At 37.1% G+C, this 13,401-nt stretch overlaps 1 protein-coding gene across 4 annotated transcripts in view; it reads left to right on the top strand.

Moving 5' to 3' along the window:
• Positions 1-13,401, top strand: part of SASS6 (SAS-6 centriolar assembly protein) — a 50,910-nt gene that overhangs the window by 27,559 nt on the left and 9,950 nt on the right. For all 4 annotated transcript variants that reach the window (XM_027604218.1, XM_027604234.2, XM_027604245.2 and 1 more), the window contains one exon: positions 993-1,121. In XM_027604218.1, coding sequence (XP_027460019.1) covers positions 993-1,121 — 129 coding nt within the window. The remainder of the gene's footprint in view (positions 1-992; positions 1,122-13,401) is intronic.

The raw sequence follows: 13,401 nt of genomic DNA, 5'->3' as shown, positions 1-13,401 counted from the left end.
ATAGCTGTGTAGAAGGTGTTTTTTGTCATGCAGCCAGTGATATATACAATTGCTTCTTAAGGTTTGTGTTTCAGTTGTTCTCTCATAAACTCTTTTCATGACATTTGTTAGTGGTGGTGCCACCATATTGAAAATTAGTGGCAAAGCAAATTGTATGAATTAGTTCATTTAAGAACACGTATCTTGGGGTGCCTGGGCTCAGTCGTTAAGCATTTCCTTTGGCTTGGGTCATGATCCCAGGGTCCTGGTATCAAGCCCCCTGTCAGGATTCCTGCTCAGTGGGAAGCCTGCTTCTCCTTCTCCCCCTCCCCCTACTTGTGTTCCTGCTCTCACTGTCTCTCTCTCTGTCAAATAAATAAATAAAATCTTTTTTTTTTTTTTAAGATTTGTTTATTTGACAGATGCAGCAAGAGAGGGAACACAAGCAGGGGGAGTGGGAGAGGGAAAAGCAGGCCTTCCACCGAGCAGGGAGCCTGACGTGTTGCTTGATCCCAGGACCCTGGGATCATGACCAGGGCTGAAGGCAGACGTTTAATGACTGAGCCACCCAGATGCCCCTAAATAAATAAAATCTTAAAAAAAAAATGAAACAAAAAAATATATATCTTGTTTTCATTCTGGCAGAAAATTATTTTTATATCTGATTGGTTTATTGATCTATGACTCCATCCTCCCCGAGCCCCCTTTTCAGGAATGGAAGACATACTATGTATAGGGAACCAAGATGGTTCAAAGATGTCATTGTTTAAACTCAGTTCAAAGACAAGTCCAGTGGCTTATTTTGTTAAGCTTGCACATCCACTCTTTAGAAAGCTTAAAGTTATCCTAGGCTCATGCTATTATAATAAAGCAGAGTTTTGTGGTGTCATGATAAAATTGGCCTCTAAGATAGTGCTTTTAAGTATTATAACAGATGCTAGTGCCTCATGGATCAGTAAATACTATTTAGAATTAATATCTCATCTTTAACCTTTTTATGTTTTCATTTTTAGGTTGATGGTAGACTGACTTACCCAACTTGTGGGATTGGTTATCCTGTCTCCTCTGCATTTGCATTCCAGAATACCTTTCCTCATCCTATATCTACCAAAAATACCATCCACCCAATTTCAGGACCAAAGGTAGACAAATTAACTGATACTTTTTTGGGGGAAAATGTAGCAACGTATTAACAACAAATATTTTTTTGTTTTAAATCTTAGTCTTTAGTCAGTTGCTAAGTATTAGGTAATAGATAAATATATTACCAAGTATCTAGTTTATGCTTACAGGAAATTCTTTCTGTACTATATGGTATTTCTTGAGTCAGTATAATTTATAAAAAGCTGGACATCAGTCTGCTTAAATTTTATTTATTCCCATTCAACGTTTTATTCCATTTTTATTCATTCTCTCTTACAACTCTCAAACCTGACTAGCATTACTGACTTCATACTGCTGATGTATTAGCTCTGGCGACATTTTTGGATTCTATTGGCAAGATTTAAAGGTCTGATAAGGCAGACTTATAGCATATTCTAAAATGTAGTTTTGGTGATATTATCTTAAATAGCATAGGCCTAGCATTTCATCCAATGTGATTTATTTGCTAAGGCTTTTTTTTACCCCCTTGAGTTCATCATCATTCTTATTACTAATGTCTTAGGGGTATATATTGTTTTCACATGTATTATAATTTTACTTTCACAATAATTTCATCCGCCCAGAATAGCCACTGATTCTATTTTCATTCCTAATTTTAGGTGAAAATTGATTTTTTGGGGGTGCCTGGGTGGCTCAGTTAGTTAAGCGTCTGCCTTCAGTTCAGGTCATGGTTCCAGGGTCTTGGGATTGAGTCCCGCATTGGGCTCCCTGCTCAGTGGGGAGTCTGCTTCTCCCTCTCCCCCGCCCAGTGCTTTCTCTCACTATCTCTCTATTTCTCTCAAATAAATAAATAAAATCTTAAAAAAAAAAAAAGAAAATTGATTTTTTGGTAAATCATAGAGACAAGTAAATGTTTTTGAAAAGAATTTTTTTTTAAGATTTATTTTAGAGCGAGAACATGCACATGAGGAGGGGAGGGGCAGAGGGAGAGGGAGAGAATCTTGACTGCCCCCTGAGCGTGGAGCCTGACTTGGGGCTCAGTCCCACGACCCTGAGATCATGACCTGAGCTGAAATCAAGAATCAGATTCTTAGCTGACTCAGGCACTGGGCCAGGTGTCCCTGAAAATAATATTTTGAACTGAGGACTTTGAAATTGCTATTATAACCCTTTATCAAATTAGTTTTGGGCTTCCTGAAAAATAAGCTGGCTGTGTTGCTTAGGCCTATGCTTCTTCTTAACTTTTTAAGGCTTTTTAACTATCATCTGAAGCTATTGATTTCTCAGTGAAATGAGTTTTTATGCTTAGACTATCATTATGTAAAGAGTATTTAGGTGCATTTAGCAGGCTTGAATTGTTTGTTAAAGAGCATTAGATATGTATATTCACAGGAGTACTATTTTTTTTTTTTTACAATGTTACCTAACTCTTGTACTGTTAACTTTATTTTTCCATATTTTATTTTAAAGTTTAAATTCCAGTATAATTAACATAGTATTATATTTCAGGTATACAAAGTAGTGATTCAACAGTTATATATATTATTCAGTGTTCATCAAGATAAGTGTACACTTAATACCCTTCACTGATTTCACCCATTCCCTCACCCACCTCTCCTCTGGTAACCGTCATTTGGTCTTCTATAGTTTGTTTTTTGGTTTGTCTCTCTCTTTTTCTTTCCCTTTGTTTGTTTTGTCTCTTAAATTACACATGTGAGTGAAATCATGTGGTATTTGTTTTTCTTTGACTTATTTCACATACTGTTTTACCTTACCTTCATCCACATGTTGTTGCAAATGGCAAGATTTCGTTCTTTTTTTTATGGCTGGGCAATATTACATTGTATATATATACCACGTTTTCTTGATCCGTCCATTTATCAGTGGACACTTGGGCTTCTTCCAGAATTTGGCTATTGTAAATAATGCTGCTATAAACGGGGGGTATATATATCTTTTCAAATTAGTGTTTTCTTATTCTTTGGGTAAATACCCAGTAGTGAAATTACTGAATCATATGGTATTCTATTTTTAATTTTTTGAGCAACCTCCATATTTTTACACAGTGGTTGCCTCAGTTTGCATTCGCACCAGCTGTGTGTGAGGGGTCCTTTTTCTCCACATCCTTGCCCACACTTCTTTCTTGAATACTGTGTTCCTTAATATCAATATCAATATACTCAAATGTGATTTCATCTTGGGATCAATTTTTTTGAGAAGTTTGATTGAATTGCTTTTTCATTTTATTTTTAAGTTTTTATTTTAATTCCAGTTAATGTGCAGTATTAGTAATTTTAGGTATAAAATATAATAATTTAGCAGTTCTATACATCACCTGGTGCTCATCACAAGTGCACTCCTTAATCCCCATCAACTATTCAACCCATCTCCCCACCTCCCTTCCTTCTGGTAACTCTCAGATTGTTCTCTACAATTAAAAGTCTGTTTCTTACTTTGACACACACACTTTCATTTTTTTCTTTGCTTGTTCTGTTTCTTAAATTCCACATATAAGTGAAATCATATGGTATTTGTCTCTCTCTGTCTGACATATATTTCACTTAGCATATTTTCTAGCTCCATCATGTTGTTGCAAATGGCAAGATTTCATTCTTTTTATGGCTGAATACTATTCCATTGTGATATATACCACATCTTTTTCCATTCGTCAACTCATGGATACTTGGACTGTTTCCCTATCTTGACTATTATAAATAATGCTGCTATAAACATAGGGATGCATGTATACCTTTGAATTAGTGTTTTTGTATTCGTTGGGTAAATAAATATCCAGTAGTACAATTGCTGGATCATAAGGTAGTTTTTTTTTAACTTTTTGAGGAACCTCCACACTGTTTTTCAAATTTTTTTTTTTTTATTTCAAACATCTTTCCAGGAATATATATAATGTCCAAAGTGAGGACAAGAAATACTACACATACTTTCCAGATAGTTGCCTCATTTATAGGTCTAAATATGACTTAAAAGATTACCTTTATAGTTCTTCAAGAATTGGAGGAATCATTATAGCAAGGATGTTCCTAAACATAGGAAGACTTTCAGGGTTTCCTATATCACTGATCTCCATATCCTTTTGATTATGTAGGCCCGAAAATTAAAAAATCAAAAGAAAACATAAATACAACACGTTGAGCTTGAATCTCTAATGAATATTTATTTGTGAATTGTATGCATATACTATTCAACTAGTGTATTATATACAATATAGTTTAGCTGTTAAGAAGGTGGAAACTGATGTTGGAATTTAAATGCTGCCTTTATCAAGGTGAATTGGGCCAGCCGCTGAAACACAAACAAAAAAGAAACCTCTAACTCTCATGCTTCAGTGCCTCCACTTGAAAATGAAGCGTAATTTTATCTACCTTACTGGATTATTGTGAGGGTTAGGTGAGTTAATACATTTGCTTAGAATAGTGCCTGGTATGTGATACGTGCTTCATTATGTTATCTATTAATATTAATAAAATATTCAAATATGTAAATTAAAGAGTAAATTGAAAATGTGTGTAAATATAAGATTTTCTTCTCCTACCTCAGTGTATGGTCATAATCACTGCCTACTTTGGAGACCACTGATCTAGATAGTCTTGTGCTAGCAGCTGTTGTGATTAAAACAGGCTATTTTAGGGGCGCCTGGGTGGCTCAGTCGTTTGGCTCAGGTCATGATCCCAGGGTTCTGGGATCAAGCCCCGCATTGTTCTCCCTGCTCTGCGGGGAGTCTGCTTCTCCCTCTCCCACTCCCCCTGCTTGTGTTCCCTCTCTCACTCTGTTTCTGTGTCAAATAAATAAATAAAATCTTTTAAATAAGTAAATAAAACAGGCTCTTTTTAGTTGAAGTAAAAATAAAATCATTTTATTTCATGATATTGAATCTGTGATATAACCGATGTCTTCAAATGTTACTGTTAAGATTTAGTACGTTCAAGTAGATGTTTAACTGTGAGGATGTAAAATTACCTGAGCTAAATTAAGCAAGAAACAAAATCATGCTGAAGGATATACAAAGGAGTATTTTGAAAGATTGTGCCATGTTATCAAGTAGAACAATTTATAATTTTAAAGCAAGATAGACAAAATAATTTCTCCTTTATTTGTGAAGACAGTAATAGCCAAGGATTCATTCATTCAATAAATATTTAATTGCAGTAGACACAGTAGTGAGCAAGACAAAGTCCTTGCCGATGTGGTGCTTATGTTTTGTGGTGAAAACCCCATTATGATTGCAAATTACATTATCTTTTACTAAACTATTATCAAAAAGAGGTTACTTGATGTCAAAGAAAATTCTTAGGATAAAATCACTGGAACAGTTTAATTTTTTTGAGAGAGAGAGACTTTGTGCCCGTGAGTGGGAGGGGGAGGGGTGGAGGGAGAGACAGAGAGAGAGATAATCTTACGCAGGCTTCATGTCAGCACCAGCCCAACCTGGGGGCTTGATCTCACAACCCCAAGATCATGACCTGAGCTGAAATCAAAGAGTTGGCCACTTAACCGATTGAGCCTCCAAGACACCCCTCGCTGAAACTTTAGAGTGATCAGATTTCATCCTGGAGATTATGATGTGAGGGATTTCTGTAATGAGAAAGTAGCTATCTTAGATCAGATGATCTTGATAATGTTTAGCCCACAATGTATATTCAGAGACATATTTTATCTAGAGATAGCATTCCTCAGTTTGATTAACCACTTCATTCACCAGATGGTTCTAAATTAATTTTTGCTTATTTTGTGTTAACTATTTTAAAAAATAATATATGAACATGGGAAGCTCCCAAATGTACAAGAGGATATACTGTCTCAATGTCCCTCCTGTGGTCCCTAGTTGTCTTCTCAGAGAAGATCACTGTTAGGATTTTCTTTTGATATATTCCAAAAATATTTAAAGTGTATACAGGGATGTATATATGTGTGTACATCTGTATGTATATTTGTATACATAAGGGTTTATGTATTTAAGCATAAATAGTACATGCCTACTGTTCTGTGCCTTACTTCAACAGTATTATGGAATAGGTCTATTTCCATGTATCAGAATGTTTTTGTTATTTAATGATTTTTTTGTATATGGATGTACTATAATTATTGCTGTGTTAATGGATGATCAGGTTGTTTTCAATCTAGGTATTCATACAGTGCTTCGGCAATTATATAATGGATTCATAACTCAGTAAGACAAAGAACCTAATTTAAAAATGGGAAAAAGAGGGGTGCCTGGGTGGCTCAGTCAGTTAAGCATCTGCTTTCGGCTCATGTCATGATCTCAGGGCCCTGGGATTGAGCCCTGCATTGGGCTCCCTGCTGGGCGGGGAGTCTGCTTCTCCCTCTCCCTCTGCTGCTCCCCCTGCTTGTGCTTCCCCTCTCCCTCTCTCTCTCTTTCTCTCTCTCTGTGTGTCAAATAAATAAGTAAATAAAGTTTTTTTTTTTAATCCATGTAAATGTAATAGGAAAGATGAGAAAGTAGTGTTTTTGCTTCTAAGGTCTAGAAGAATAGAAGTATCCACTGATTTAGCATTGTGGAGCCAAAGTTACCTTTGACAAGTTGGCATTGTGGAAGAGGTGATAAAACCAACTCTCGGTAAATTGAAGTACAAATAGACATATATACACAAAAATAAATTCCAGGGGCACCGGCTGGCTCAGTCAGTAGCGTGTGCAACTCTTGATCTCAGGGTAGTGAGTTTGAGCCCTATGTTAGGCGTAGAGATTACATTAAAAAAAAAAAAAAATTCCCAGGTAGGTTAAAGATTGACATTTAAACAGCAAAACTTTATGACCTTTCAATCATTTCAAATAAGATACAAAAAAATACAAATGATCTGTTAAAAAATGGATAATTTGGGGTACATTTAAATGAAAAAATGCCTGTATATCAAACCAAGTGAGATGATAAGCCAGAGATTGAGAGAAGATATTTACATCACATATAACCACCAATGATGAATATCCAGAATGTTAAAGAACTTACACAATTCAATAAGAAAAATCTAAGCAGCACAACAGAAAAGTGAACAAGAGATATAAATGGGTAATTTATAGGAGAGAAACCTGAGTAGCCAATAAATATATTAAAAGATTTTAGGGGTGCCTGGGTGGCTCAGTGGGTTAAGTATCTGCCTTCAGCTCAGGTCATGATCTCCGGGTCTTGGGATCAGGCCCCATGTAGGGCTTGCTGCTCAGCAGGGAGCCTGCTTCTTCCTCTCCTGCTCCCCCTGCTTGTGCACACTCTCTTTCCTTCAAATAAATAAATAAAATCTATACAAAAATGAATTTAAAAATAAATAATAAATATGGGAATAAAATTCAGATATTTCATCAAAATAAATACACTGATGTCAAATAAGCACATGAAAAGATGCTCAACTACCTCAAGTATTTTCTTTTTTAATGTATTGTGAATGTAATTGTTTTATTAGTTACTTTCTTGGAATATTTATTGATGCTGTATAGAAATGTAACTGATTTTTGTATGTTGATCTTTTATCCTGAAAGCTTGCTAAACTCATTGAACTCACTATTAATGGCTCTTTGTGCATTGATATGGTTATGTATTGTTTTTCTTTCAACAGTTAGGTATATTATGTTAACTTTGAAATATTATATCAGCTTTGCATTCTTAGGATAAAGTTCACTGAATTAAATGTTAAATCCAGTTGGTTGATTTTGTTTAGGTCCTCTGTGTCCTGTTGACTTTCTACTTGTATTATCAATTACTGAGAGGAATGTTGGTATCCAACTATTATTATAACTGTTTCTATCATTTTTTCCTGTTAATTCTATCAGTTTTAGCTTCACACCTTTAGAAGCTCTTTTTTTTTTTTTTAAGTTTTTATTTATTTGACAGAGAGACAGCGAGAGAGGGAACACAAGCAGGGGGAGTGGGAGAGGGAGAAGCAGGTTTCCCGAGGAGCAGGGAGCCCGATGCGGGGCTCAATCCCAGGACCCTGGGATCATGACCTGAGCTCTGTCTTTTCTTCCTTTCTTAAATATTTTTTTCTGTTTTTCAGATATTATTTCTATTGATCTTCAAGTTTACTCTTTTTCTATAATCTCCATCCTGTTACAAAGCCCATCCAGTGAATTTTTTCCGTTCTTAAATTTTTTTTTTTTTTTAAAGATTTTATTTGTCAGAGAGAGACACACGTACAAGCAGGGGGAGTGGCAGGCAGAGGGAGAAGCAGGCTCCCCACCGAGCAAGGAGCCTGATGCCATACTCAATCCCAGGACCCTGGGATCAGGACCTGAGCCAAAGGCAGATGCTTAACCTACTGAGCCACCCACCCAAACGACCCTCCAGTCTTAAATTTTCATTTGTTTCTTTTTTATATTATCATTTTTACGAAGACTTGGGTTTTTTTACATTTATTTCAGTTGTGTTCACCTCTACTTCTTAGAACCTGACTATAATAGATGTTTTAAGTATTTTTTTAAAAAAGATTTTATGTATTAGAGAGCGCACGCACTTGTGCTCACACACAAGCAGGGGGAGGGACAGGGGAGCGGGGGAAGGACAAGTAGACTCCTAGCTGAGTGTGGAACCCGACTGGGGGTTTGATACCACAACCCCGAGATCATGACCTGAGATGAAACTAAGAGTTGGATGCTTAACTGATTGAGTCACCCAAGCACCCCAGTATTTTTCTGATAATTTCAGTATTTTTATGATCTTGGAATTGACTACATCTGTTGGCTTGTCTTTTACATTGTGAATTGCTTAGATTTTCCTGGGTTTTTTTTTTTTTAAAGATTTTATTTATTTATTTGACAGAGAGAGACACAGCGAGAGAGGGAACACAAGCAGGGGGAGTGGGAGAGGGAGAAGCAGGTTTCCTGTTGGGCAGGGAGCCCGACACGGGGCTTGATCCCAGGACCCCAGGATCATGACCTGAGCTGAAGGCATATGCTTATTGACTGGGCCACCCAGGCGCCCCCTGGTTTTTTATTATTTTGGATTGTGTGTGGATCAGATAACACTATGAGGCTTTAGATCTTAAATCCTGAGGAGAGTGTGATTTTTTTTTTTTTTTAAGCAGTTTTCTTAGGGTCAAGTTGCAGGTTCTGAATTGCCTTGTGTAGGCCTCAGTTTTTGTGGCAGTTTAGTCTGTAAAGACTTTGCCATGTTATTTGGATCTGTGTGTGCATCATCTGGTGGGTGTTCTGTGATCTGGACAGTGGTTTACCCCATAGTTCACTTCTCTTTGGTATGTTAATTAAGGTTATGTCTTGCATGTCCAGACTGGAAGTGAACCCAGGAATTCATGCACATCTTTATGGGATCTCTTTCTTGAGTTCCTTTCTGTGATTTGTCCTGAATTTCCAGGATCCTTTCTGGTTTCTGGCTAGAAAGCATTGAACTGAGTTTTCCTACTGTGTCATGCAGTTTATGTCCTTGTTCTGCATTTGGTACCAAGCACTGGGAGGACAGAAAGAAAAAAATAATGAGGATTTGCCCTATGCTTTTGAGCTTATACTGCCCCTAGTCAGAGGGTGTGATTCCTTTTCTTTAGAGTTTTAGGTGCCTGTCTGACTACTTCTAGTGTCACCATCATCCCTCTGGATTCTACTTTCACAGAATTGCCTGAGGGTTAGGGCAGAAGAGAATCATTAAAGGGCTTGGGGGAGCTTCTTTTTTTGACCTTTAAGGAGCTTCTTTTTTTATTTTTCAGAGCAGAAAGAATCTACCTTGGTAATAATATTTTACTATGGCTTCCTCAGTATTTACCTGACATATCATTTTCTATACTTTTACATACTGCATCTTTATATTTAAAGTGGATTTCTTTAGTTATAATTGACTTACATTTGTATCCATTCTGACATTGTCTTTGACAATTTAAAATTTAATGTATATACTGATAAGGTTTATCATCTTGATGTTTGTTTTCTACCTCTACCATCTGTTCTTTGTCTCTTTTCTACCTTTTTCTTGTCTTTCCAATTAATTGCTCATTTCATTTTGCATTCAATTTTCTCTCTACATTGGGCTTTGCTTAATTTTCTTTTTGTTTGCTGTAGAGTTTGTAATATATGGCTTTACCTTTTCATTCTATCTTCATATAGTGTGCTACTTCCTATGTAATATATGAACCTTGCAATTATAATTTTTTCATGTCCCTCTGTTAACTATTAAGATTTTCTACATTTGTTAACAAACTTTTTTTTTTTTTTTTTGCTTTAAACAATCAAGTGTCTTTTGGGATGCCTGGGTGGCTCAGTCGGTTAAGCATCTGCCTTCGGCTCAGGTCATGATCCTGGGGTCCTGGGATCGAGCCCCACATCGGGCTCCCTACTCAGGGGGAACCTGCTTCTCCCTCTGCCTCCCACTCCCCCTGCTTGTGCTCTCTCTCTCTCTGACAAATAAAAATCTTTAAAAAAATAAGGGAGTGCCTTTTAAAGAAATCAAATAAGAAAAAGGTTCTTTTGGTTTACTCATATATTTACCATTTTACATGCTCTATTTCTTTGTGTAGATCTGAAGTTTCATCTGATAACATTTTCCTTTCTTCTGGGTAACTAAGATATCTTACAGTGCAGATATTTAAGATGTCTTCTGTGGGCAATTAATACTTACTGCTTTTGTCTTATAACACTTTTATTTTGACTTCATTTTCTCTGCATATAGAATTCTAGGTTTACATGGTTTTTTTAATTGAAATATAGTTGACACGCAATGTTACATGAGTTTCAGATGTACAGCCTAGAGATTGACAACACTGTATTATGCTATCCTCACCACAACTATAGCTTGTCATATGTCACTAGATGACACTGTTACAGGAGCAGTGACTATATTCCCTCTGCTGTGCCTTTCATCTCTATGACTTAATCATTCCATAAATGGAAGTCTACATATCATCCTTCCCTTCACCCATTTTGCCTACTCACCCACTCCTCTCCCCTCTGGTAACCACCAGTTATTTTATTTTTTTAAAGATTTTATTTGAGATAGATGGAGAGAGAGTGCACACAAGCACGAGCCAGGGGGAGGGGCAGAGGGAGAGGGAGAAGCAGGCTCTCCACTGAGCAGGGAGCCCAATGCGGGGCTCCATCCCAGGACCAGGGGATTATGACCTGAGCCGAAGTTAGATGCTTAACCAACTGAGCCACCCAGGTGTCCCTCTGTAGAAAGTTTAGTATTATTTGTTGTAGTTCTGTGAAGAATACTATTGGTATTTTGATAGGGATTGCATTGAATCTGTAGATTGCTTTGGATAGTATGGACATTTTTACAAAATTAATTCTTCTAGTCCATGAACATGATATATCTTTCCATTTATGTTTCATCAGTGTTTTATAGTTTTCAGAGTGTGTGTCTTTTACTTTGTCAGTTAAGTTTATTCTTAGGTATTTTATTCTTTCTGGTGCAATTATAAATGGGTTTTTTGTTTTTTAAGATGCTTAATTTTCATCCATGGGTTTTATTCAGTGTATCTAAAATTTTTTATTTTATTTTATTTATTTGAGAGAGGGAGAGTGCACACGTGCATGTGGGCACATGAGTGGGGGGGGAGGGGCAAATGGAGAAGGAGAAGCAGACTCCCTGCTTAGTGTGGAGCCCAATGTGGGATTTTTGATTTCAGGACACTGAGATCATGACCTGAGCCAAAGTCAGATGTTTAACTGACAGAGCCACCCAGGTGCCCCTAAAATTTTATTGATGAGCTTTAGAACTTTCCAGTTACATTTTAAGTGAGATTATTGAGGTATCATTTACACACAGTAAAATTCAACTTTTGTAGTGTATTTCACTTAAAATAAATTCTGTGGTAAAATACATAGAACATACAATTCACTGTCTTACCCTTTTTAAGGATTTATTTATTTATTTGAGATAGAGTAAGCATGAGCAGGGGGACAGAGAGGGAGAAGCAGGGTCCCTGCTGAGCAGGGAACTCGACAACGGGGTTCGGTCCCAGGACCCCAGGATCATGACCTGAGCTAAAGTCAGATGCTTAAATAAGCCACCCAGGTGCCCGCCCTTTAACCTTTTTAAAATTTAGAATTAAAAATTGTGTATACACTGGCAGTGATGTTAAATACATTCATAATGTTGTGCATCCATCACCACCAATCATCTCCAGAACTCTTTTCATCTTGTAAAACTGAAACTCCATACCCATTAACTATTCATTTCCCAATTTCCCCCCATGCCTCCCAGCTCCTGGTAACCACAGTTCTACTTTCTGTCTCTATGATTTTGACTATTCTAAATACCTCATATAAAGTGGAATCATCACATAGAATTTGTCTTTTTGTGCCTGGCTTCCTTCACTTAGCATGTGTCGTTAGGGTTCATCCCTATTGTAGCATACGTCACGATTCATTCCAGGTGCTGAATAATCTTCCATAGTATGTATATAACACATTTTGCTTATCTGTTTATCTTTTTTTTTTTAAAGATTTTATTTATTTATTTGACAGAGACACAGCAAGAGAGGGAACACAAGCAGGGGGAGTGAAAGAGGGAGAAGCAGGCTTCCCAGTGAGCAGGGAGCCCGATGTGGGGCTCGATCCCAGGACCCTGGGATCATGACCTGAGCCGAAGGCAGCCGCTTAACGACTGAGCCACCCAGGCGCCCCTCTGTTTATCTGTTGATGGACAATTGAGTTGCTTCCATGTTTAGCTATTGAGAATAATGCTCCTATAAACATGGGTGTACATATATGTCTTCAAGCCCTGTTTTCATTTCTTTTGGGTGTATACCCAGAAGTAGAATTGCTGGTAGCAATTTTATTTTTAATTTTTTGAGAAACTGCCATAATGTTTTCCCTAGTGGTTGTACCATTTTACATTCCCACTAATAATGTACAAGAGTTCTAGTTTTTCCACATCCTTGCCAACACTTGTCTTATTTATTTTTTTAAATAGTAGCCATCCTGGGGTTCCTGGGTGGCTCACTTGGTTAAGCGTCTGCCTTTGGCTCAGGTCATGATCCCAGGGGCCTGGGATTGAGCCCTGCGTTGGGCTCCCTGCTCAGCGGAGAGCCTGCTTCTCCCTCCGCCCGCCCCCCCCGCAACTTGTTTTCTCTCACTCTTTCAAATAAATAAATAAATCTTTAAAAAATAAAAAAAATAGTAAGCCATCCTAATGGGTGTGAGGAGGTATCTCATTGTAGCTTTGATTTGCATTGCCCTAATGATCAGTGATGTTGAGCATCTTTTTATATGCTCTTGGCTATCTGTATATTTTCTTTGGAGAGGTGCTTGTTCAGATTATTTGCCCACCTTTTTTTTTTTTAAGTTTTAATTTTAATTCTAGTTAGTTAACATAGTGTTATATTAGTTTCAGGTGTACAGTAT

Source organism: Zalophus californianus, chromosome 4 (assembly GCF_009762305.2).
Source record: "Zalophus californianus isolate mZalCal1 chromosome 4, mZalCal1.pri.v2, whole genome shotgun sequence".
Taxonomy (NCBI): Eukaryota; Metazoa; Chordata; class Mammalia; order Carnivora; family Otariidae; genus Zalophus; species Zalophus californianus.
The sequence above is the reverse complement of the archived record's forward strand: the minus strand, read 5'-3'. Positions and strand labels throughout refer to the sequence as shown.